Source organism: Heloderma suspectum, chromosome 16, assembly GCF_057233095.1.
Source record: "Heloderma suspectum isolate Gila_16-S chromosome 16, 16-S_ref, whole genome shotgun sequence".
NCBI lineage: Eukaryota > Metazoa > Chordata > Lepidosauria > Squamata > Helodermatidae > Heloderma > Heloderma suspectum.
Window position 1 is genome coordinate 10047076 of NC_139473.1, and position 26415 is coordinate 10073490.

General features: G+C 47.5%; 1 protein-coding gene across 9 annotated transcripts in view; it reads right to left on the minus strand.

Annotated features, from left to right (window-relative positions):
* The window catches only part of NF1 (neurofibromin 1), a 236608-nt gene that overhangs the window by 28566 nt on the left and 181627 nt on the right, over positions 1-26415 (minus strand). For 8 of the 9 annotated variants that reach the window (XM_084822899.1, XM_084822897.1, XM_084822895.1 and 5 more), the window contains 11 exons: positions 16911-17125; positions 16051-16112; positions 15778-15892; positions 13698-13799; positions 8973-9113; positions 7866-7992; positions 5589-5720; positions 3683-3818; positions 2062-2219; positions 1323-1445; positions 852-979 (listed from right to left, as the gene is read on the minus strand). In XM_084822899.1, the coding sequence (XP_084679025.1) occupies positions 852-979; positions 1323-1445; positions 2062-2219; positions 3683-3818; positions 5589-5720; positions 7866-7992; positions 8973-9113; positions 13698-13799; positions 15778-15892; positions 16051-16112; positions 16911-17125 (1439 nt within the window). Of the gene's footprint in view, positions 1-851; positions 980-1322; positions 1446-2061; positions 2220-3682; positions 3819-5588; positions 5721-7865; positions 7993-8972; positions 9114-13697; positions 13800-15777; positions 15893-16050; positions 16113-16910; positions 17126-26415 lie in introns of those variants that run through there. The other variant, XM_084822900.1, reaches the window with a different exon arrangement.

The following is a 26415-nucleotide window of genomic DNA, read 5'->3' on the forward strand; positions in this document are numbered from 1 at the left end:
ATGCAAACGGTCTGGTGCAGCCATTTTGAAAACGGCTTAGGATTGCGCACATGCAGTGGCATTATGAACAAGAAGATGGCTTCAGATAAAGGGCTGGCAGCAGCACACGTGGGTAGTGAACTGCCCCTGGTTCGATTCGGAATCAGCTTGGCTGTGCTCAGTGTTCAGGACCTGGACAAAAGGCAGACACACTTTCAGTTTTTCCTTAGCTATTCAATGAATAGCTAAGGAAACACACACACGCCCCAGCACTGAACAGACTTTGCACATGCTTGCAAAGTAGTCCAGCCGGCCTAAACCAGCCTCCCTAAACTCAAGATGTTCTGGACTACAACTCCCATCCTCCTGAGCCAGCACAGCCACCTCTGGAGGGCACCTGAAAGCTGGCCGAAACGCCAACTATGCCTTGAGTAGAAATAAGCAGAATCTTGTTTTTACAATTCAAGAATAATTTTGGGGATGGGTGGGGGGAGACAGGGAGAACAACACTCGATCTCAATATAGTCAGGTCCTGTCAGCTGGGCAAAACTGTATTCCGAAACAGGAAATAACAAACTTCAGTGGCATTGCTAGAAGCGACAGGATATCAGTGTGTTGAGTACCTGACAATGAAACTTAGCATAAGACACTGCCCCTGCCCTGCAAATTCCCAGTTCATTAAGCCATTTTGCCCTGTATGGACATGGCTCGATGGCACCTCCTTTCCTCAGAATTCACCAAAGAAGCTTCCTTGATGGAATCAAAAGGGATGCCCTGACATGCTGGAGAGCTAGCTGCACCTTTAAAAGTGCTGTCGTAGGTGACCACCAGAGGTATGGCGGTCTCTGTCGCGAGAGGTAAAGTATACGTACAAGGACAGTCAGCAGTAGGGCTTGGATTTTGGGATCAGTGAGGACTTCTTCATCCAGGAGGACGTTGGACTCGGACACCGATACTTTCCGGAGATGTGGATGCTGTTGGGGTGATATTCTTTGTGCTTCTGCAAGAAGGAAGCAACATATTTCACAGGGAGAGCAAGGAAGACCAAGAGATCTATTTATTGTGCCATCAAAACAAAACCTCTTGCAGTTGCTGTGAAGGAGATAGAGGTCCCTAGCAAGATAGCCGTATGGATCACCAGAAAGAAGGATGGGAAGACTTGGGTTCAAATTCTGCCTTAACCATGAAACAGCCACGTAGCCTCAGGTAAATAATCAATGCCATCTGGAAATGCAGATTTACTGGGCATTCCACACACACTCCACACACCCCAATAACTGTGATCCTTCATCTACTCATACGATATACAACTTGTAACCCAGGCAACGAGCTTGGATTCTTACCCAGTTCATAATCGTTTTCTGCTACTCTCCTCATTTTGGGAGGTGTGGTGATCCCTGATTCGATTTCTTGTCTTTTTGGTGCTTTTGTGTCAGATATCAAGTGGTCAAAACTCTTCCTTGTACCTTTCAAAACAAAAACCAAGGTGCAGGGTGTGGAAATTCATCAGGAAACAAAACCAGCAAAGCCGCATGTGCTTAGATCCACTCTGAATCGTGCCTCAACAAGGACTGCGGGTACTTGTTTGTGGTTGGAAAAAAGAGATTTATCCACCCAAGGCATACTAGGAAGAAACCTAGAGAGGGTTTCCCCTTTCCCACTGTAATATAGGCGGGGCTGTTAAAAAGCACACACAGTCTGAAGTGGCACAGCCTGAACACGGCCAGTACAGGCCAGAAGTCTGGATTTAAAGCTTGATGTAAGCAGCAGGACCACAGCTACACTTGGCGGCTCTGAAGGCAGCAGGGCAGTGAACCAGTCAGAATTCTGAAGGAGCTGTTTGCATCTTGGAGAGCTCCTTTAGAGTTCTGACTGAAACCCGGAGTGGATTCACTGCCCCACTGACATCGGAGCCACCGGCCCCCACTGATCAGCCTACAGATCCCCCCCTCTCCCCACCCCCCTGGGAATCCCCAGGGCAGGTCTGCACATCAGCCTCCCTCCCACACAGCCAGCCCAAGACGTTTCAGCGCCTGCCTCGAAGCTTTGTGACTCAGAGAGGGACGGAGCTCCCCCACTCACCTAGTAGCTTTTTAGTGTTGGCTTGAGAAGGCTGCCCCATATCCAGACTCATGGACTTCCTGGTTCGTGGACTGATCTGCCCCACAGTGGGGTAGCTGGCGGCAAGGTGTCTGTCAGAGCCCTTGGGAGAAGACCACGGCTGGTTTTCCCTTAGTGTCCTGAAAGAGAGGAGAAGCCGCATGTTTACAGAAAAAACGACACACCACTTCTTATCACAATGGCAGAGCAAGAAAAGGAAGAAAAAGGCATCATCAGCTTCCCTCTCCTCTCAAAAGCACCCAATCCTCAACTCTCTCAGGACACTCTGAGCCGTACTTCTAGTGCACAGCTCTCTCTTCTCCCAAAGCCAGGGTTTGGCAAATCCCTGGCAATAGCGGCAACTTGGTGGCCATTGCAGCTGGCTCTCTCAGAGGGAGAGCACGTCTCCCTCCATCAGCTGGGCTGGCGGGCACCAGCCCCCATCTGGCTCCTCCCCTCCCCTCCCAGAACTTAAGAACGTCAGAACAGCCCTGCTGGATCAGGCCCAGGGTCCATCTAGTCCAGCATTCTGTTCACACAGCGGCCAACCAGCTGCCCACAGGGAACCCACAAGCAGGACATGAGTGCAACAGCACCCTCCCGCCCACGTTCCCCAGCAACTGGGGCACACAGGCCTACTGCTTCTGACACTGGGGGCACCTTAGAGCCATCAGGACTAGTAGCCATTGATAGCCGTCTCCTCCAGGCATTTGTCTAATGTCCTTTTGAAGCCATCCAAATGGGCGGCCATCACTACGACTTATGGAAGTGAATTCCAGAGTTTCACTCTGCACTGTGTGAAGAAGCCCTTCCTTTGATCGGTCCTGAATCTCCCACTGTTCTGCCTCATGGGAGGACCCCGTTGAGTTCTAGTATTATGAGAGAGGGAGAAAAATGCCTCCCTACCCACATCCTCCACACCATGCATAATTTTGTACACCTCTTATCATGTCGCCCCTTACCACCCTTTTCTCCAAGCTAAACCATCCCAGCTGTTGTAACCTTCCCTTATAGGGGAGTTGCTCCAGCCCCTTGATCACTTCAGTTGCCATTTTCTGCACTTGTCTCCTGCTGTTCCATTATGTACATTCATTCGAGCTTCACAACATTTGTTTATTTATATTTATGTCCCATCATCCCCCGCAAGAATACAACTCATGAACAACCTTAAAATCTTAACTCGAAGATTACAAATACACAATGAAAAACAATGAAACCATCACAGCAACACCAGAAAACAGATAAAATACTTGCCTGTACCTCATAAGCTTGTACAAATAAATACGACTTTAACTGGCGCCTGGAATGACAACAGCGTGGGGGACGGCTGAACCTCTACTAGATGGGTATCTTGATAATAATGGGTATCTTGAATTTGCTTTTCTTCTTCCCTCCCTGTCTCTTTGCCATTATTTTTAAACCGTAGTCTATTTCAGTAATGTGGCAGAAAGGTGGTAAGTTCTGTATCCTTAATGGTTAGGTTCCATCAAAACAACAACAGGAGCTAGATACGGGATTCTGAGTTAAACCTACCACCCTGGGAGATTGTGTTACGTGAAGAACTGGCCAGCAACACTAGCAAAGTTTTACAAAGCTCACTGACCTACAGCTGGCATCGCCGTGATGCATGGGATATGTCTCCATAGGCACGTTTTCCATCGAAACATCTGTCAGCAGGAGAGACTTCCTATGCTTTAGGCTGCACCGGCTTCTGACCTCCTCAGACACAGTTAGCAAAGCTGAAAGGACAAAAGGAAGCAAACAGACACTCAAAGTAAGTACTTCACAACAGAACTTTCCAAGCAGGGCTGGATGTGTTTATTCCGCAAGTTTCTGGTCCTTAAGGCCCCAAAGAGCGGCTTGAAAACACATGGACAGGAACTCAGGAGCTGGGCTGAGTGAGAAATGGGTCAGGCAGGTTTTCCAGTGCTGCGAAAATGGACTCCAGTGACCTGGGTGGCACTTGGCTCCCCCCACGATTAGCAGGAGCAAAATCAATTATGCAAAATGAGCACGATGCGGTCGAGTGTACAACTTTGCATCATCGTTACTGGCTGCTGAGTTCTGTACGGGGTCCCAGGGCTGTCTGCAAGCACATGATGTGGCCCCCTGGCTGAAGCTCGGCAGACCTGGGCGGGGTCTGTGCCTGGATGGGAGGTTGCTGGGGAAGCCTCGTGCGGGATGCCTGGAGCTCCACAGAGTAAAGGCCAGGCAGAGATGTAATAATAAGGAGAAAGACATAGGTTAGGGTCAGCCTTCCCCATGCTGTCCAACACATCTGGAGGGCACCAGGGTGGGGAAGCTGGGTTATGAGCCAGCGTGGCATACTGGCTAGAGCACTGGACTGTGAGCCGGGAGATCCGGGTTCTAGTCCCCACTCGGCCATGAAGCTCACTGGGTGACTTTGGGCCAGTCGCAGACTCTCAGCCCCACCTACCTCACAGGGTTGTTGTTGTGAGGCTAAAATGGAGAGGAGGAGGAGAGTGTAAGCCGCCTTGGGTTCCTTGCAAGAGGAAAAAGGGTGGGATATAAATGCAACAAACAAACAAACAAATATTTGCTTGTTTAATTGGGGGGGTAATCAAATACGAAATGTGGCGTCTTCCTATAGATCTATATGAATACGAACGTCCCGAAACATCGGCCTGGTTTGCATGTCACAGCTACCATGGGTTTAAACACACCATTGGTAGCTGTGAACAAGTGGGAGCGAGTGACTGGCCCTTGCTGCGCTAAACAACCCAGAGACACTCTGTCTGTGGGTTGTTGTCTGTGACGTCCGAACTCGGAAGGGTCGGTTGTTGGGGGAGGAACCACCCAGACTTGTAACCCGTGGTTTGCTCTTGGTAACAAGTCTCTGTTGTTCCTCCCCTATCAACCTAGAACTCTGGGATCAGACGTCGCAGACAACAAGCCCGTGTTACTGGGCTCAGCAGGAGGGGCTGGGGGGCTGGCATGCTCACTTGCTCCTGCCTCGTTCTCAACATCCCAGGGCTTCACAAATGGTGGGCTGTTGCGACACATGGACGGGGTCATAGCCATGTTGGGCTGGGAGCGATCCAGCCTGGAAAAAGCCAGCTCTTCGCAGGCACACGTTGGCAGAAGTTCTTCAATTCTGCAACGGTCATGGGAAAACAATGCACACAACGGACGTTTGAGGGAACGGCTGGTCAAATCCCAAAAGCCACCACCGAGACTCTATTTATGCTTTTCACATTCTTCCAAGGAGCTCAGGGCAGTATAGATGGTTCTTTCCCTATTCATGTTATGCTGACAACCACCCTGTGAGGTAGGTTAGGCCAACAGATACCCAAAGTCACTCAGAGAATTTTATGGCAGGGAGGAGGGGTGTTGAACCCAATTCTCCCCTAATCTAGCATGACAGCTACTGCCCCACACAGCTCTCTCCATTGCGGTCTACATTTTATTAAGAATCATGATAAGTATATTCAGATCTGTTATCACCAAGCTTGGATTGGATACAAACCTAATAGATTTGGGTTTTTTACCTGCAAGGTAAGCCACACTCTGGGTATTCACCTCAAACTTGTCACAGTTCCTGTGTTTGTTAACCAGAGCGAGGAGGGTGTGTAGAATCCTTACTGTCCTTGCTACGATGGTTGGAGAGGGATGGCGGTAGCCTAAAGAAAGAAATATTGCATTAAGCAGCCCATTATTTGCAAGAAAAGAAAAGCCAGCTTTGGAAAGGTTTTACGGAGAGGGGGAACATGCAACATATGACGGTGCCTTTCGTGAGAACAGTGACAGGCACCGTTACCAGGGACTGTAGGTCCAAGAAAATTATACAAGGATGTGCTGACGGTCTGAAAAGAAGTAATTCAATTGAGGATTGGCTGGAAGTAAGCCACAAAGCCCCCAACGCACTTTCTCAGGCTTGGCCTACACATGCAAAAAAATTAGATGGCAGAACAGACTAGACCATCACAGACTGCAAGGTGGGAGATAGCATTTTTGAAGGTTCCGCCATGCGAACGTTCCCTGAAAACAGAAAACTAGCACCGCAGGAAGTTCTAATCTGGCCTGCACCCTGCTGTGCTAGATCTCTGCTTGCTGAGAGGTTTTCCCACAGGAAAGCATTCAAGAACAATCCCTCACCTGCAGTCCGAAAGGCTACAGTTCATTTTACCACCCCAGTATTCTACTGTCATGCATGTAGTTCTCAACTACAGATGAGGAGAGAAACTGGCGATCACCCCGGACTCTAGTGAATACGACAAATGTTTCTTTACCGTATAGATTAAACATATGACCATTTAACTGAACGAGGAAAAGACAACCCCTCTCCCCACACACACACACACAAATGGCCCATTCCCAAATCAGTTTCGTTAGGTGGCAGCCATGTCTATTGTCTATCATTAGCTGAACAGCTTTCCATTCATTTCGCAAAAAGTTTATTTCAGCCTATTTCTTCTGTTGCCTGTGTTTACTCCTCTTCTACTTTCTGACGCCTTCCCCATTTTCTGACTTCTCTCCTTTTCTTCCTCTTCCCTCCAGGTCCCTCTTCATCACCTTCTCACTTCAGCTCCTTTCTCCCTCCAACTGTTAGCAACCACCGCTTCACTCCCTCGCTGTTCCCCAACATTCTATGCCTCGCCTTGCATTCTGTAACGTCACAGGAAGGAAAGAAAGTCCTTACCACGAATTCCTGTTCCCTAGCATTCCCACTGGGCGGTCTGTATTCCACAGTAGCAGCAGAGAAAAATAAAGAATGCAGAATGCCCTCATGGAGTCCTCGATATTTCACTTGGTTTTGCGTTTCTAGGTGGAACAACCTAATTCACCCTTCTCGGACCAATACGAAGCCCGGGAATGCTGTCATCCTTCAGATTGTGCACTATGAATCTTAACAGTGCAGTTCTTGGCTCAAAAATGCATACGACAAGGTGCATATTGGGGAAAAGCCATTCAATTTAAAAGTGGTTTTGTTTGTTTTTAATTGCAGGCTGATGAGGGAAAAGGACAGAACAGAACTGAAGACATGAAAAACTGACATGGGAGGGATATAGACTGGCTGGCCCATCCCTAGTCCTAGAGAACAGGAATTCACAGTAAGAATTTCTTTTTATTCACCTTTCGGCAGAAAATGATAAGTTTTAATCGATCCTGGAATGTCTTATGGTTATGGTTGTTTGCTTTTGAGATTGTCTGAAGTTTTTTTAGATATATGTTTTTTTGTGTGTATATTGAGTGTTCATGTGTTTTTTATGTAAATGGTTTTTAATTTCTGTATATTGTATCTTTAATGTTTTTAATCTTTATAACTGCCCAGACAGCCTTGGCTACTGGGCGGTAAAGAAATGTAATAAATTATTATTATTATTATTATTATTTATATGTTAGCCGTCACAAAGAAAGCAGTACAGATAACAGTTTCACATTAAAAAAACAACAACAGCAAAACTGCAAATTTTAAAAAAGCATCATTATTAATGAAACAACAACAGAAAGCCAGCAACACATCCAGTTTTCAGTCGACTGCAAGAGTGCCCAAAACACACACCGCCAATTCTGAGCAGCTGCTAATTTGATGTCAGCTGCTGGTCCCATAATACCTCTTGGTTGGAGTTTGCCAAACAAACAGAGCCAATGATCTGAAAGTCTGACCCATGAGATTGTCACTCCAGAACCTGATGGAGAAACTTACAGTGAGCTTCCACAGAAACTGAGCATTTATTTAATGAGTGGGGCACCCCTTCTGCCCCACATAACGGAGCCCTCTGCTAGCTGGGTCTGAGATTAGGCCCACCTGACTGCCTTCCTACCTTTCAGCAGATGTCCCACAAGAGCAAAGTTGAAGTTCGAGTTGAAATTGAGTCCCACGAAGTGGTCCATCTGCTTGCAGTGCCATTCCAGCGGCCTCCTGATCTCCATGAAGACTTCTTCGGGGCTCTGTTAGGAAGCCAAAGTATAGGCATGGTGTTCACTTGAGAGAGGATATTTATTTGGCAGGACTGCAGTATTCGATATATACATCAATTAATGGATTAAACCATTTGTACTTAAAAATGTGCTCCCATTTAATTGGGCTGCTTATCTTCAGATCTGTTTAATAATTAATTAATTAATTCATTCATTCATTAATAGAAGGACTTATGAAAAAGACTGCAAGTGGCCAGCACCATCTTAAAAGAGGCATCTCTTCCTGTGTGTGAGAGAAAGGAGAATGCCTCTTCTATGACGATGTCTACTGCACGCACTCATGCATGCATCTAAAAACACAAGCAGGCTTTTTTCCCCTTTAGAACTATTGTTTTTGTTTACAGGGAAATGTATGTGTTTCATTGACTCATCCAGCCTTTGTATCCTATACAGTCACACCAGCACAGATGAATTAGGAACCACCACAGAGTTGAGTGTGGATGTCTAAGAGAATATTCAGGGAACGGGGCTTAAAGTGTGCACTTCCAAGATCAAGGTTCCTGTGCCTTCAAGCATTTTATTTTAACCTGCAGCACCACTGGACAACTGCAACGTGCATTATCCAATCTCACAACATGGTTCCTATAACGTGGTTATACTAATGGTTACATCAACATGGTTATATCAATCAACATGGATCCTATGTACATGTTACGTTACCCATGAACATGTTATGTTCCTATAACATCATGTTTCCTATCAACATGGTTATATCAACACGGTTCCTATAACATTTCCTATAACATGGTTATAGCAACATGGTTCCTATAACATGGTGTGGAGGGCAGCTTTCATTCTCACTATTGTTCCATGGGGAAGCCATGCAGTTTTTCAAACCACTTGTGCTAATTATGAATGCGTGGCACAACTCAAGAGTATTCACCCCTTGTTTTGTGTTGATGAATAATACTAAATACACAGACAAGGCTTTCCGGCAAGGGGCCACTTACTTTGTCGTTGAAGACTCGATGGTTGTCCAGGGCGTGGAGGTTTTGTTCGAGCAGAGCTGTTCCTGCTGAATACAGATTGACTTCGTCCAGCTGCAGAACAGCCATGGCCACCCAAAAGAGGGCCTTGTGCATAGGCGAGTCCTGGGCGGTGGGGGGGAAAGTGACACAGATTTATATGTAAACCTCCCTTCTGCTGTGAAAGATCCAGATCAGGAAGCTTCACCCTGCATATCTCATGTGCATCGGATATGTTCAGCCCCTAAACAACCCCAACACCCAACGGGACCAATAACTGGGATAACACATGTAAAGTGAATCCATCCACATCCACGTATATCAGGGGTGGGGAACCTCAGGCCAGTAGGCCAAATCTGGCCCACCTGGGGCCCCAATCCAGCCCTCCAGGGTTCCCCAAATGCCCCCACCGCCTTTCCCCTAACCACCATTTTTTGGTGGCTTCCCAGCTTCTGTGCAGTTTCCCCCCATTCTTTTTTTGTTTTAAGGTTTTTTTATTTGTAATAAACAAACAATAAACAGGTAAATACATCAGACACCAATCATTTTAACATCCTTCATTTGATTATCGGTCCCATATTGAATGATCCAACAGGGGAGGGAACATGCTGTCCGGTTCAAGTTGTGCAATGCATTCCAAGCTATTTCAGCCTAAAAGGTCTCTCCAAAGCCAACCACGGGAAGCTGGTGGGCATAGGGAAGCTGTATTCGTATCTGCGGATGCAATAAACGGCTGCCAACTTCTGTGCAGTCCCCCGCCCCCATTCTAAAAGGCTGAAATGCCTCTCCTAAGGTTTAGCGACTGGCAGTGAGAGCTTTAAGCTAAAACATGCTGGTATTTTTTTCAGTTTTGGTCCTTCCACTTTTTGCTTCCCCCCCCCCTACACTGGAATCCCCCCCCCCCAAAAGCTTCTCAGAAACTGAATTCAGCCCTCAGGCTGAAAGAGATCCCCCCCCCATGTACATGTTAACCCAGTCCAGACAATCATATTGCAGCTTAATAAACTGAGATACGAACAAGCCTTTTGCCTGCAGACGTAGACCCTTCACTCCTCCCTTTGTGTGAGCTGTGATTAAATCAGTGAGAGAGCATTCCTATGTGGAGAGGCGCCCCCCTCCAGACCTGAAGGCGACCGCTTATCCAATTGTCATGCCCTGACTGAAGGAGCCCTCCTCAGAGGAGGCCCCGGAAGCCCAGGGCGCCCCAGACCAGGGACTGCCCCCAGACCCACAGGAGCCTGAACCCTCGGGGGAAGCGGCTGCAGGGCCATCCCGGTCAGGAGAGAGGGACTCTGCCTCTGAGGCAGAGGCTGAGCCAACCCTGATTCCCAGAAGCGTCGCCACCTCAAGCGGCAGGCTAGCAGGGCTCCTGTGTGAAGGAGTGCTCGCCGCCTGAAGAGGTCTCCCCAGGAGTAGGCTCTGGAGAGGGAGCTCCGACTGCTGCAGCTGAGCTCTGGCTGGCTTTGGGCTTAAAAGCCCTTGCTGGAAACCCAGCCAGGCTTGGAACAACTTGGTCCATCCAGCCTCTGCCATGCCCCTTGCCTCCTGAGTTGTGCCCTGTGTCTGATGCTCTGTTTCCTGACCTTTGGGACTGCTCAACGACCCTGCTTCTGGACCTGGCAACGTCCCTGACTGTTTTACTGCATTTGACCTCTTGCTTGTGATCTCGACTACTCCTGCTGCTGCCTGATCCTTGTTGCCTGCCTGTGTTCTGACCTCTGCCTGGATTTTGACCACTCCTGCGTTCGCTTAAAACTCCTTAGACTGAAACCCGTGTGCTTGACCATTTGCTTGCCAACTTGATGGCTCTATTGCGTCACTCCCTGTACTTGCTTGCAAACAGCCAAGACTTGTTCTAAAGCAGGACACCAATACACGGTGGAAGGCGCGTGGAGGGGATCCTCTCCTCTGCGCTCCAGGCACCTTGCATCCATGGCAAGACGGCCAATTTCAGATGTCTAGCTATGGGAGCATGGGGTGAGGAGGCTGGACAATGCATAGGAAGTGTCATACTGGCACTTACTGGCCTACAGGAATGCCCCCTTTTTGCCCCGCTCCCCGTTGCTCTTATGAGCCCGGAGTCCAGGGATGATCTGCGCTGCCTACGAGGGGGCGGGGAGGCAGTTCTCCGGGAACCAACCTCACAGCATGGGCTCCAGGGTCAGTTCCCGAAAACCGACCAGTCCTATGGCTGTCTAGCCACTGACTAGCAGCCATAGGACTGTGCCCTAAGACTCTCATTAACCAGTTTCTCATTTCATCTGAACCAGGAAATGATGGTTACCAGCTTGAGATTGGTTTAAGATCCTGGCTTGTTCCAGCACTGGTAACCATATTTTTTTGGTTCCTATGGAACAGGACGCTTTAGTTAGGTAGATACGTCTTGGTTTAATTGTGGCTGGAGCAAAGAGGCTCTATGCTTGGGAAGAATACTCATTTGTATCTCATCTTATTAAGTTGAGACATTATCATCTGAGTGTAGCCATAATGTCCAATTTACAGTCCAATTCTCCGCAAGTCTAAACCCCTAAATGGCTTGGGACCTGGGTACCTGAAGGACTGTCTTCCTTCCATATAAAGAAGTTCAAAATCTAACACATGCTTCAAAGGTACTCTTCCGGATGCTCCCTGTTTTTAGAGATTAGGCAGAGTACATCATGAGAAACGCCGGGCTGGATGAATCACAGGTCAGAATTAAGATTGACGGGAGAATTATCAACAACCTCAGATACGCAGATGATACCACCCTAATGGCAGAAAGCGAAGAGGATCTCAAGCGCCTCTTGTTGAGGGTGAAAGAGGAGAGTGCAAAAGCTGGTTTGAAACTCAACATTAAAAAAACGAAGATCATGGCATCTGGCCCCATCACTTCCTGGCATATAGAAGGGGAAGAAATGGAAGCAGTGACAGATTTTACTTTCTTGGGCTCCAAGATCACCGCAGACGGTGACTGTAGCCATGAAATTAAAAGACGCTTGCTCCTTGGGAGGAAAGCTATGGCAAACCTAGACAGCATAGTAAGAAGCAGAGACATCACCTTGCCAACAAAGGTCCGTCTAATCAAAGCTACGGTTTTCCCAGTAGTAATGTATGGCTGTGAGAGCTGGACTATAAGGAAGGCTGAGCGCCGAAGAATTGATGCCTTCGAACTGTGGTGCTGGAGAAGACTCTTACGAGTCCCCTGGACTGCAAGGAGGTCCAATCAGTCCATCCTAAAGGAAATCAACCCTGAGTGCTCATTGGAAGGACAGATACTGAAGCTGAAGCTGAAATATTTTGGCCATCTAATGCGAAGAGAAAACTCTCTGGAAAAGACCCTGATGCTGGGAAAGACTGAAGGCAAAAGGAGAAGGGGACGGCAGAGGATGAGATGGCTAGATAGCATCACCGATGCAATGAATATGAACTTGAGCACGCTCCGGGAGAGAGCGCAGGACAGGAAGGCCTGGCGTGCTCTGGTCCATGGGGTCACGAAGAGTCGGACATGACTGAACGACTGAACAACAAAAAAGGGAGAAGGCCTTTTTAGTGGTGACGCCCCATTTATGGAAATCCCTCCCCAAGCAGGTTTGGGAAGTATCAGTGCTTTTTTTTAAAGCTTAGACAGCAGAAGTAATCTTTTTATTCTCCAAAGCTTTGGTGGCTGTTGCTTTTATTGGTTTGTTGCCAATATTAACTTGTTTCTCTTGCTGGTGCTGACCTTTTGTCTTTAGTTATTTTTATGATTTGATTTTTTTTTTGTAAACTGCTTTGGATATTTCTGTTTAATTGCAGCTGTAGTTAACTGTCAAGCTTTGGGTTTTCAGAAAAATTTGGATTCTCTTTGGCAAGGAATGAGGAGCAGAAATCAAGGATCTGAGCAAGAGAGAGATATGAAGGGTATAAAAGTCAGTTGAATTTGAAAGCTCTAAAAACAATGTGAAAACTTTAAAACAGCAGCAACACCTGAAATTGAGAGCAGCAGAGAATCTTAACCAACGGAGTGTGGAGCTAAGAGATTTAGGGTGCAATCCTATGCATGTTTAGACAAAAAAAAGTCCTGCAACCATGCATGCTGGCTGGGAAATGATGGGAGTTGTAGGACTTTTTTCTGTCTAATCATGCATACAATTGTGCCCTTAATCATTTCATTGATGGAACCGTGCCTCAAGGTTGCACCTCTGATTCCCTCCCTCGCTTCCTGGTTATGCCCAAGTTGAGCAAGCCATCGTCAGTGCAAACCATTGTGTACCTCTAAAACAAACTGGAAACCATGGTTTGGACTGGGTTACTGAGAACCAGGCAGCGAGGGAGGGAATTGGAGCACACACCCAAGGAATGACCACCACTGCCATTGGGCTGTGGTGGCTAAGCCAGGCCTTACTAAACTGGACTGACCAAATATGTAATCAGCAGGATTTCAAAACTCCCCCTTGGCAGAAAAGTAACTTAAGGTGCAATCCTATGCATGTTTAGACAGGATAAAAGTCCTACACTTCCTAGCATTGGCTGGGTGGGGGATGCTGGGAGTTGCAGGACTTCTTTCTGTCTAAACATACACAGGATTGAGCCCTTAGAGAGGAAAGACAGGTAGAAGAAGCAGATATTAGCCACTGAGCCTTCTCATGTGAATGGTTCCAGAAAATGCTCCACGCACGCCCTGAAATTGCCCTCAGTCCCTGCCGCACTTGGAAATACAGAATAGGCTGTTGCGGACCGGGGCAGTTTTACCTTGTTGAGGAGCGGCTGAAGCTTGGTGAGCGCTATGACTGTGGCTTCTATTAGAACTTGGCTGTTGTAGTTATCAGGGCCTTTCAAGCAGCTCTCGAGACCCTGTTATTGACAAAGGGAAAAGAGTATTCAGCCTGTGACTGTGAGGGATGACTCCTTTCCCCACGCTCCAGAGGACTTTTAGTACCGGACCGAGGCTCCAGCCCTCTTTTTGGATTTCCACCATCTCTTCTGCTTCAGTCAACCCAAAATGAGCTCTCTGGCTCTGTATTTTCCTTTTCACATCAAGTTCTCTGGTCCAACTTCACCTTCCCTCTTTATTCTCTCATTAATCCTCTTCTGAGCGAAAACTGACCTGTTCTCCTCTGCCCCTTCCTTCTGCTTTTGCTACTTATCCCACAATTCTCCCCATTTGCGCAACACATCTCGTCCCCTAATGGCAACACTGTCCTTTGGAAGGCATTTATTCTGCCCACCCAGTCTGGATGTACCACAGTCTCACGTTCCCTGAATTTGTGGTGCTGGGAGCAAGTGTCTTAGCTCTGGGAACTAAGAAGCAACAGGAACGCCTCCACATTGAAAAAAAGAAAACAGCGGGACACCAACTGGAAGTAAGTGTATTACAAGATCTAGCATGTTAGCACTATTCAGTATCAATGATTAACAGCGCAATCCATTGCATGCCTACGGAAGTACGTAACACTGCATTCAACGGGGCTTGCTCCCAATTGAGTGTGCGTATGGCTGCGCTGCCTGATATGCAGTACGCCAGCCAAACAGCTTCCTGTTGTACTCTATAATACACAGCAGTTGGATCATCACACCTCCCATTCCCTCCTCGTCACCATTCACACTGGGTCAGGCTGAGGAGCTGTACAGCGTGCCCCTTTGAAGGCAGCCAAGGTGGCTGGAGAGATGCTTCCCATATAGCCCAAATCTCCCCCGAATAGCATGGCAGTTTCACCTTTGTGCACATGTTACAATGGTGTCGCCCGTAGGGCCAGTGTGGTGGGGGCTGGTTTCATCTGGCAAGTCTCCTTTAAGACAATGGGCTTGTTGGGAGTGGGCCAAGTATTTTCCCTCTCAATTAACAGCTGGCCCCTTTCTTGTTCCAGCCTAATTAGGAGCAGGCGTTTTTCTTACTCCTTTGCCCTCCTCTTTTGGCTAGCCCTGACAAAACGTTGCAGAGGTTTAGCTCCTATGAGACTGGATTCACATGGTTGTTGGTTGCTGGATGTGTGAATGTTCTGGACTCTGGCTCCCCTCCTGATGAGGAGGAGGATAGTGAGGTGTTCCCCAGTGACTATGGTGTGGGAGTAAGTATATAGTTTAAGCAGGATACACAGTATACAACTTTAGGCTTTGTTTTCTGTCTAGTGTTTCCTGTTTCCCTTCTGTCTTTGTAAAAGCTCTTCGGTTAATAAATTTATGTTTCTTCTAATTTGGTTAGGAAGTGCGTACCTGAGGTTTCTGACCAAGACCCCAGAGAGAGAGCTCTCTTTCTCCATGTGGACTAACTGCTCAGGAACACTACCAAGATCTTTGATCTGGACTTTGGAAGGAGGAAGTTGCTGCATAAAGGAGCTTGAGTAATCTCAGACTCTGTTACAGCCAGCTCCAGGGTTTGGGGGGCCTTTAGTAGGATGCTTTCCTGTGTCGCTTTCTACCTGAGCATCTGGATGGTTGGGCTCCCTGGTGACTCCAGCTTTCTGTTCACCAAGAAAGCTGGACTATAAGATAAGAAGTAACAGGAAATTCTTTAAATAAACAAACATACAGTTGCCAGGTAATATGAGCAAAGGCTCTGAGACTGCAAGCTTACAGCACCTGGCACACTGATGGCAATTTGTAAATATTTCACAGTAGAAGTGGAAAGCTTGCTATTTGTTTGCTACTGCTCGAATTCCAGTCAGTAAAAAAAAAAACAGGTGGTCAAAGCTCCTTAGCCTGAAAGCAGAGCTATGTGAAAACGAAAACTTGCATTCCAGTCAGTGAAAAAATCAGAGGGTCAAAGCTTTTCAGCCTGAAAGCAGAGCTATGTGAAAGCGAAAGCTACAGAGAAACAAAAAGTGGTACACACCTTGCTAAGAATCCGGATGATTTGCTTTATCTGCCCGTGTGACACCCGCTTGCTAATACAACCAAAGACAACAAGGGCTCTTGGCTGGAGGGATGGATTATACTGGAATGCAAACCTGTAGAGGAAGAAAGCCAGGTATTAAACAGATGCCTGCTGGAACAAAGCCACCAATGAAACCTGCTGTGGCGGGAGGAAAAGGGATCAAGGAACAGCGAATGTGACACAGGTGCACCATCACGAAACAGCCTCGTGGTCCGGGGCAGCACAACCTACTTCTGAGCAAGTTCTGTCCACTGGTCAAGCCACTTGCAGGTTGGAATATCTCTCATGCACGCCTGTGGAAAAACACAAAAGCAAAAACATGTCTGAGTGTGTAAGGTCGACATCAAACCATTCAATCTAAGGCGTGTCCCTTTTTGACATAAGGAACTACTGCTGTGGTTTGTATCTTCACATTCCAGTATCCGATAAGTGACAGCCATTTTCCCGTGAAGCTCTGCACTTTGCCTGCAGTCTTTAATCTGCTCTTTTGAATCGACAGGTTTCGGCTCTGATGCCCATTTTACAGAAGGCAAATTGGTGAAGCTCGGGGACGAGCAACTTGGGAAACTGAGTAAAAGGCAGTGTGTGTGCATGGGGGGGCTGAGCTCCCAATCCCATTTCACGTATTTGCCCCTGAAGCACAACAAAATAGCCATTTCGCAGAGGGCAAAGTGGTGGTGCTCAGAGAAACATGCAGCGCACAGCCAACCTGGCCCCCGTTCATCGGATGCTCCCTACCACCTCCAGCTCACCTTTTTCTTAGCTGCTGGCATGCTTCAAAACAAAGGGCTGGGCTGCAGCTGCCTGCCATTTTTATTTTCTAAGAATGCCTCTGGGGCTTATGGGCATGCTGGAGACTGGATCTTTGCTTTTGCAGCATACCAGCCTCCCAGGTTAAAAGAAACACACACACACACACTTTAAAAAACCTTTAGAAATCTAAAAAAAAATCAGGAGGGGAAGGGAGCCTAGCAGACACCACACTGGGGACCACAGAACTAAAGCTTTAGCTGAGCAACCTGCCAGTTAAAGCTCACAGCGCTAGGTTTAACCCAAGCGCTCACATTCATGGTTTGCGTGGCACAGCATACCTCCATGATCTCCAGCAGAGCTTCTGTGACCGTTTCCAGGGATGTCAGTGCAAACGTCTCCCTCTCGTAGGAGCCAGGAGAGAATGACCGGTCCCGATAACTGGACCGGAACGCAATGACGGCCGCTGACTTCACTTTGCTTATCCCAAAGAGCAAATAGAACTTGGGCAGTGAGAACTCCGTCAAGCTCAGTCTCAAAACTTGTTTGGTCTCCTCTGTTAAAGGAAGTACAGACAGATACTTTGGATCTCATGCCGTCATTTTTAATTGAAACACAAATACGTACCCAAGACTGGCATGTTCTAGGACGTGAACTAAATTAAGGTCCGCTCATGAAAACCATGGTAGTGTCTCTATGGCCCCACGTCGAGGAATTAATTCCTGCATCTAACAGCCTCCCCTTTTTCATCTTGCCTGGCCCAAAGTGCCCTCAAGGCCCTGTAGTGAGACTTCCGGCTGTGCAACCCATTCTGCCCAGCCTTCCAATCCCCCACACAACCAGTCAGCCGCCTTCCAAGAGGCTGGGGATATTGCTGCTCACATCCCCACATCTTGCTCCAGGCCTGTGGGGTTTCTTCCACCCCTCAGTCCTGCTGGGATGCCTTGGTGCTTGCTGGCCTTCCCTTCCTTGCTCCCCTTTTAGCATCAGGCTTCTCTGCTCCCTCTTCCTTCTGCTGTTCTTACAAAGCAGCGGAACCATGTGTTGGGGTGAGCAGCTTCTCATCTGTTACTACAGGTGAGCTGCCTCCGGGTTCTTTGGGGACTAGGACCGGTCCTGCTTCCCAAGTCTCTCTGGGCTAGTCCTGGGCAAGATCCCCATTGGTCCTGTAAATCAGCAGCGAGGAGCAGAGGCTGATACCCCAGGCATGCAAGTGGCAAGGATCGTAAGCACTGAAGTAACAACCCCAAGTTAGGCCTGTCTGGAAATGCCCGCAACTGTAATCACTCTGACTTCGGGGAAAGGTCTGTTCTGAGCCTGAAATGTGCAAAAAAAGCCCAAGTATAATGTAGTGGACTGTGTTTGGACCAGAGGGGACCACTGTTCAACCCCCCCGCCCGCCGCTTCAGTTAGCATTAGGTGAATGGGTATTTGTTCACTGCCGCTTTTATTTTTATTTTTTTTTAATTGGCCTGCCTCTCTTGCTTCTAGATGTGTTTCTTGTGGCTAGGATGGCTTGATTTCTTGTATGATGCTTTCCCCAACCCCTACTGTTAATTTTTAATACACTTCTATTATAAACCGCTTTGGGTATTGTAACAGAAAAACAGTACATACAAAAAAATTAAACTGAATGAATGAGTGAAGATAGCCAAAATGCTCGCTGAGCCACCCTCTCAGCCTACCCTACCAGGCAGGGTTCTTGCGACAATAAAACGAGGGGCCTTGTAGGCCACCCCAAATTCCTTGGATAAAGGCAAATCAATGACAATAAGAATAGTAATGCAGCATTATTACAATATTATCCATGTAAATAATAATAATGTAATAATAGTAACATAAATAATAACAGTAGTAGTAACAGGCAGCTCTAACACTTTTGCAAACCAGTGGTGGCGTTTTTGAAAATGTGCCTCTATTTGAGGAACTTCCATTTCCAAGCCAGGGGCACGTCCCCATTTCTGTCGGTACAACGAGTGAAGATTTGTACTGCTTGTGACGTATCAGGACAGATGCTTCTCCACATACACAAGCGCCTGTTGTCGGTATGTACATCAAACCGCTATTCAGTGGCACCAGTTCATGTCATGTTGCTTTTTCTGGTTGCATTAAAGTGACTGTGTGTCTAATAAAGCAGATCTGATTGACGCAGTCGGTCATTTATTTGCATCGTTTAATTGGCATGGGGTGAACCTGGCAAATTCGGGATTCGTCAGAGAATATTAGCTTTAACAGACGTCTCCATATGCAGTTTTGAACGGTAGCCTTGCTGGCTCCCTGACACTACACAGGTCATGCAAGGTTGCCTTTCTTGGTTTTTATCCCCAGTGCTCTTTCCCAGATATTCTACGTGGGTTAAATTGGAAGAGTGGAGCGGGGAGAAACTGAACATCAAAAGAGAAAAACTCTGCTGGCTAAGGAAAAGTGAAAGCATTTAACCTATAGCACAGAACCCCAGAGGGATAAAAGCACTCACACAATTGTATTCCAAAGAGGGCTACTCCTTTAAACAATTATTTACACAGCTTACATAATCACTGCTTATTTATTCTAAGAATGCCTTTGCGAAATTTAGACCATCTCGGAATACCATTTCCTGCCCTCTGAATGGAAGAGTCCACTTTGATCTTCCTTAACCTCTATTCAATGCATTATTGAATACAGTGGTCTTCATGTAAGAAAACACCCCACAAAAGCCTTGCTTTGGATTCCTTGGGTGCTTCTGTTTTCTTGGGGGAGGGAGGGCTTTTCCCAAAGGTGGGGTAGCAAGTCTTAATATTGTTAGACATTAAATAATTCTTATGCAGAGATAAAATGGAATGACTGAGGTACAGGCAAACTCAAGATGCCTTATGCAGACAGAATTCGTGTTCTCTCAACACAACAGACTGGTTACAGAACCTGTTAGTTGGGAGTTGGCGCTGAACATATCTGAGCTCTACTTCCCTTCTCCTCCTCTTGTTCTTTGTTTTTGTTTTTAAATAAATGTCTATCCTAAAAGGTAGAACTGATCAAGGGACTTGCATCCATTCACTACGGACACAGGAAAAACGCAGGAACCTGGCTTCCAGAAGGTGCCTCTTAGTCTAGCCTAGAGACTAGCCTTTCTTCAAAGAATCTGCCTGAGGGATAGGGAAACTTCTGGCCCACCAGGCTGGCCCACGGGGCCTAAGGTGAAACCCCACCCATCTTATCAGAAGAGAGAGTAACTGAGCCATGGCTCATGGCACGAAGCTGGCTGAGTCCACTTCACTTTCCCACATTCTTCACACAGGGAACACAGAGGTGGCTCTTCGACCGAAGGAGTGCTGCTCCACAAGGCACCAGGTCCGGGAGCTGCCTGGAAAGCCCATGCAGAGTGAAACAGGGCTCCCTGACTGATGTGTTGGCTGGAGGAGCTCTAACGGCTGCTTCAACCAGGGAGCCCACAGAAGCTCATAGCTCGTAGAATCATAGGGCCGGAAGGGGCCTACAAGACCCGTGAGTCCAACCCCTGCTCAGTGCAGGAAGCCTGATTCCCAGGCGGTCTCCCATCCAAGTACTAACCAGGGCTGACCCTGCTTAGCTTCCGAGATCAGACGCATCCAGTCCTTTGCTCACTAGCTGGCAGGGATGCCCTCCGACCCTGACATCATGGATGAGCCTGACCGAACATAATCTGGCCCGTGTGAGAGGTCCAGGAGGACAATCAGGTCCCCGGACCCAAAAAAGTTCCTCGCCCCTGGCCTACTTCATAGTCAATATCATGAGCATCCCAGAGTCTGTAAAATGAAGCACACTGGGGCAAAAATTCCTCACTTCGCAAGTATGCTGATGAGAGTCTCAGCTAGTGGTGACTGATCAGTAAAGGGATCTTTGGCTCGTAGTAGACATTTCTGTGAAAGAGTGGACCTAGTATGCAGCTGCTATGAAAAAGGCAAACTCTATGCTGTGGGTCATTAGGAAAGGAATCAAAAATACAATTGCCAATATCTTACTGCCCTGATACAAATCTATGGTGCAACCAAATGTGAAATATTGTGTACAGTTCTAGTCATCGCACTGCAAAAAAAAAAAAAAAAAAGGATATTGTAGAGCAGAAAGGGGTAATGAAAATGACCAAGAGGCTGGAGCTATTCCCCTATGAGGAAAGGTTACATTTGGTGTGTGTGTGTTTTTTCCTTAGAGACAAAATGAGTAACAGGGAGCGGTGTGAGAGTGGTCTATAAAATTATGCATGGTGTGGAAAAAGTGGATATGGAAATGCTTTTCTCCCTCTCTCGTAATACGTGAACCCAGGGTCATCCCATGAAGCTGCATGGTGGGAGACTTAGGACAGACAAAAGGAAGGACTTCATTCCACAGCACATACTGCAAGGTGTAGCAGTGGCCACCAACTTGGACAGCTCTAAAAGAGGATTAGACAAATTTATGGAGGAGGCGGCTCTCAAGAGCTCCTTGACCTACTGGCTATATATCACCTCCAGTACTGGAGGCAGGGTGCCTCTCAATACCAGTTGCTGGGAATCACTAGCGGGAGGGTGCCATTGCGCTCATGTCCTACTTATGGGCTTCTCAGAGGCATTTGGTTGGCTCCTATGGAAACAGAATGCTGGACTCATAGAATCATAGAATAGTAGGGTTGGAAGGGGCCTATAAGACCATTGAGTCCAACCCCCTGCTCAGTGCAGGAATCCAAGTCAGAGCATCCCTGACAGGTGGCTGTCCAGCTTCATAGAATCATAGAATAGTAGGGCTGGAAGGGGCCTATAAGACCATTGAGTCCAACCCCCTGCTCAGTGCAGGAATCCACATCAGAGCATCCCCGACAGGTGGCTGTCCAGCCACGTCTTGAATGCCTCCAGTGTGGGAGAGCCCACCACCTCCCTAGGTAATTGGTTCCACTGTCGTATTGCTCTGTCAGGAAGTTTTCCCTGATATTCAGCCGGAATCTGGCTTCCTGTCACTTGAGCCCGTTATTCCGTGTCCTGCACTCTGGGATGATCGAGAAGAGATCCTGGCCTTCCTCTCTGTGACTCAATGGGCTTTCGGTGTGATCCAGCATATCTCTTTTTGTGTTCTTGCGGAACTCTCGATGGTAACAAGTAGGGAGAAGCAGAGCTCTCTCTGGACTACTTCTGGCCTTACATTTGTAAGGTGTACCCCTCCAATGTTTTACATGTACATGTAAAAGTGGAACGAATACAGACGTGTATTATATATCATACAGTCAGAGTCACCAGGTAGGTGAAACTGGCTGCAGCTCCCCAGTGTGTTCGGGTTCCTCCTTGGAATTTTCCAGACGTGGCAAGAGGAAGTGTGATTGTCTCGTACTTCCTCCCATTCCAGTCAGGTCCAAAGCAGGGAGAGGCGTGTTTTGCAGTCGCACACCTCCCTCCTTTGGGCCTGGAAAGTGACGAAGAGAAAGCATGAGTCGCTCACACCTCCTCTCTCCCCACATCCAGCCAACATCCGAAGCGGCCCTGGGAGGACGTCGCGCAGGGGGATCTTCCCGTGTGAGGCGTCGAGTGGCCCCAAGTGTCCTGTAGCGATGATGTGGCTGTCGCTATCACACCATTAGAACCCGGGCTAGCGTAACCTACAGTTGTGACTTGGGAATATGGAGGCATGGAAGGCTTCAGGGCCCTCCAGCCGGAGCAGTCGCCCCCAAAAGACGAACAGGGAGCCGAGGCCGCTTCACCCTCCCTCCTCAGAGCTTGCAACAAGGCCTGGAGCTGGAACTTCTGCTGCTCCTTCGACAGTTCCACAAACTGCCTTTATGACAGGGATGGGCAACTCGGGGCCTTCCGGATGTTGCTGCCATCATCCCTTGCTATGGGCTATGGTGGCTGGGGCGGACAGGAGGGGCAGTTCATCAACAGCTGGAGGGCCACAAGTTGCCCACCCGATTTATGTGTTGTTGTTGTTGTTCAGTCGTTCAGTTGTGTCCGACTCTTCGTGACCCCATGGACCATAGCACGCCAGGCCTTCCTGTCCTGCGCACTCTCCCGGAGTGTGCTCAGGTTCATATTCATTGCATCGGTGATGCTATCTAGTCATCTCATCCTCTGCCGTCCCCTTCTCCTTTTGCCTTCAGTCTTTCCCAGCATCAGGGTCTTTTCCAGAGAGTTTTCTCTTCGCATTAGGTGGCCAAAATATTGGAGCTTCAGCTTCAGAATCTGTCCTTCCAATGAGCACTCAGGGTTGATTTCCTTTAGCATTGACTGATTTGACCTCCTTGCAGTCCAGGGGACTCGTAAGAGTCTTCTCCAGCACCACAGTTCGAAAGCATCAATTCTTCTGCGCTCAGCCTTCCTTATAGTCCAGCTCTCACAGCCATACATTACTACTGGGAAAACCGTAGCTCTGATTAGACGGACTTTTGTCGGCAAGGCGATGTCTCTGCTTCTTACTATGCTGTCTAGGTTTGCCATAGCTTTCCTCCCAAGGAGCAAGCGTCTTTTAATTTCATGGCAACAGTCACCGTCTGCAGTGATCTTGGAGCCCAAGAAAGTAAAATCTGTCACTGCTTCCAATTCTTCCCCTTCTATATGCCAGGAAGTGATAGGGCCAGATGCCATGATCTTAGTTTTGTTAATGTTGAGTTTCAAACCAGCTTTTGCACTCTCCTCTTTCACCCTCAACAAGAGGCTCTTGAGATCCTCTTCGCTTTCTGCCATTAGGGTGGTATCGTCTGCATATCGGAGGTTGTTGATAATTCTCCCAGCAATCTTAATTCCGACCTCTGATTCATCCAACCCGGCATTTCTCATGATGTACTCTGCATATAAGTTAAATAAGCAGGGTGACAATATGCAGCCTTGTCGTACTCCTTTCCCAATTTTGAACCACTTGGTTGTTCCATGTCCGGTTCTTACTGTTGCTTCTTGACCCTCGTACAGGTTTCTCAGGAGACAGGTAAGGTGGTCTGGTACTCCCATCACTTTAAGAATTTGCCACAGTTTGTTGTGATCCACACAATCAAAGGCTTTAGCGTAGTCAATGAAGCAGAAATAGACGTTTTTCTGGAATTCTCTTGCTTTCTCCATGATGCAGCGAATGTTGGCGATTTGATCTCTAGTTCCTCTGCCTCTTCGAAACCCTGCTTGTACTTCCGGTAGTTCTCGGTTCGCATACTGCTGAAGCCTAGCTTGTAGGATTTTGAGCATCACTTTGCTGGCATGTGAAATGAGCGCAATTGTGCGGTAGTTTGAACACTCTTTGGCGTTGCCCTTCTTTGGAACTGGAATGTAAACTGACCTTTTCCAGTCTTGCGGCCATTGCTGAGTGTTCCAAATTTGTTGGCATATTGAATGCAGCACTTTAACAGCATCATCTTTTAGGATTTTAAATAGCTCAGGTGGAATACTGTCATCTCCGCTAGCTTTGTTGTTACTAATGCTTCCTAAGGCCCACTTGACTTCACTCTCGAGGATGTCCGGCTCAAGTTCAGTGACCGCACTATCATAGCTATCAAGGACATTACTATCATGGCTATCAAGGACATTAAGATCTTTCCTGTATAGTTCTTCTGTGTATTCTTGCCACCTCTTCTTAATCTCATCTGCTTCTGTTAGGTCCCTGCCTTCTTTGTCCTTTATCATGCCCGTCTTTGCACAAAACGTTCCCTTGAGATCTCCAATTTTCTTGAAGAGATCTCTAGTCTTTCCCATTCTGTTGTTTTCCTCGATTTCCTTGCATTGTTCATTTAAGAAGGCCTTCTTGTCTCTCCTTGCTATTCTCTGGAACTCTGCATTCAGTTGGATATATCTTCCCCTTTCTCCCTTGCTTTTTGCTTCCCTTCTTTCGTCAGCTACTTGTAAAGCCTCATCAGACAGCCACTTGGCTTTCTTGCATTTCTTTTTCTGTGGGATGGATTGAGTTGCTGCCTCCTGAACAATGTTACGGACCTCCGTCCATAGTTCCTCAGGCACTCTGTCTATCAGGTCTAATCCCTGAAATCTATTCCTCACCTCCACTGTATATTCATAAGGGATATGATTTAGGTCATACTTGAATGGTTTAGTGGTTTTCCCTACGTTCTTCAATTTCAGCCGAAATTTTGCAAGAAGCAGCTCATGATCTGAGCCACAGTCAGCTCCAGGTCTTGTTTTTACTGACTGTATGGAGCTTCTCCATCTTTGGCTGCAAAGGACATAATCAATCTGATTTCGATATTGACCATCTGGTGATGTCCATGTGTAGAGTCGTCTCTTGTGCTGTTGGAAAAGAGTGTTTGCTATGATCAGCGTGTTCTCTTGGCAAAACTCTATTAGCTTTTGTCCTGCTTCATTTTGTACACCAAGGCCATGCCTGCCTGTTATCCCGGTGATTTCTTGACTTCCTACTTTAGCATTCCAGTCCCCTATGATGAAGAGGACATCTTTTTTTGGTGTTCATTCTAGAAGGTGTTGGAGGTCTTCATAGAACCGATCAACCTCAGCTTCTTTGGCATCAGTGGTTGGGGCATAGACTGGAATTACTGTGATGTTGAATGGTTTGCCTTGGATTTGTACTGAGATCATTCTGTCGTTTTTGAGATTGTACCCCAGTACTGCTTTTCCCACCCTTTTGTTGACTATGAGTGCTACTCCATTTCTTCTAAGGGATTCTTGGCCACAATAGTAGATATGATGGTACCTGAATTAAATTCGCCCATTCCTGTCCATTTTAGTTCTCTGATTCCCAAGATGTCGATGTTCAATCTTGCCATCTCATGTTTGACCACCTCCAGCTTACCTTGATTCATTGATCTGACATTCCAGGTTCCTAAACAATATTGTTCTTTACAGCATCGGATTTTCTTTTCACCACCAGACACATCCACAGCTGAGTGTCCTTTCGGCTTTGGCCCAGCCGCTTCACTCTTTCTGGTGCTACTTGGAAATACCCTCTGCTCTTCCCCAGTAGTATACTGGACACCTTCCGACCTGAGGGGCTCATCTTCCGGCGTCATCTCTTTTAGCCTTGGGATACGTTCCATGGGGTTTTCTTGGCAAGAATCCTGGAGTGGGTTGCCATTTCCTTCTCCAGTGGACCACATTTTGTCAGAACTCAATGCCAGGACCTGTCCGTCTTGGGTGGCCCTGCACGGCATAGCTTATGGCTTCACTGAGTTACGCAAGCCCCTTCACCACAACAAGGCAGTGATCCATGAAGGGCCACAAGTTGCCCACCTGATTTATAGTTAAGACCAAAGCTTTGCCAGCCCCACCACCACCACCAAGTCCAGAGCCATGTCAAGCTCCCTTGAATCCTAGCTGTCCCCGCTCCCACACCAACTCCTGTGGGTGGACATGAGCTCAGTAGCCAGTTGCCTGCATGCCAATTTTATTTATAGGTAAGCCTGCTCTAGAGTGCCCAATAAAATGAGATTAAATCAGCTACAAATTTGCACTTCTGTCCTAGCTTGCTTTAAAAGAGGGTTACATTGATGGAGGAGGAGTTTTATTAGCCATGATGGCAGGCTGGAATCTCCAACGTCAAAGGCAGTAGGCCACTGAATGCCAGCTGCTGGGGGAAACAGTAGGGGAAAATAATCATCTTCATGGCTTCCTTGGGGACTTCCCAGGGGCATCTGTGGGAAACAGGATGCTGAGGGAGATCAGCTATCAGGGATGCCCTTTCGTGGAGGGGCCACAACCACAGCTCAGTGGTGGCACATAGGCTTTGCATGAAGGTCTCAGGTTCATTCCCCCCCCCCGCCCCAAATTAAGGCACATTGTATGCTAGGGATCCAAAACAGAACTGCTATATTGGAATTTTAATTTCTGTGCAGAGGATTGGTGGAACAGTGCGTACAGATCTGGTCGCTGCATCTCAAAAATTTACTTTTATAATAGTGTATTCTATCTTGTGACTGGCCTG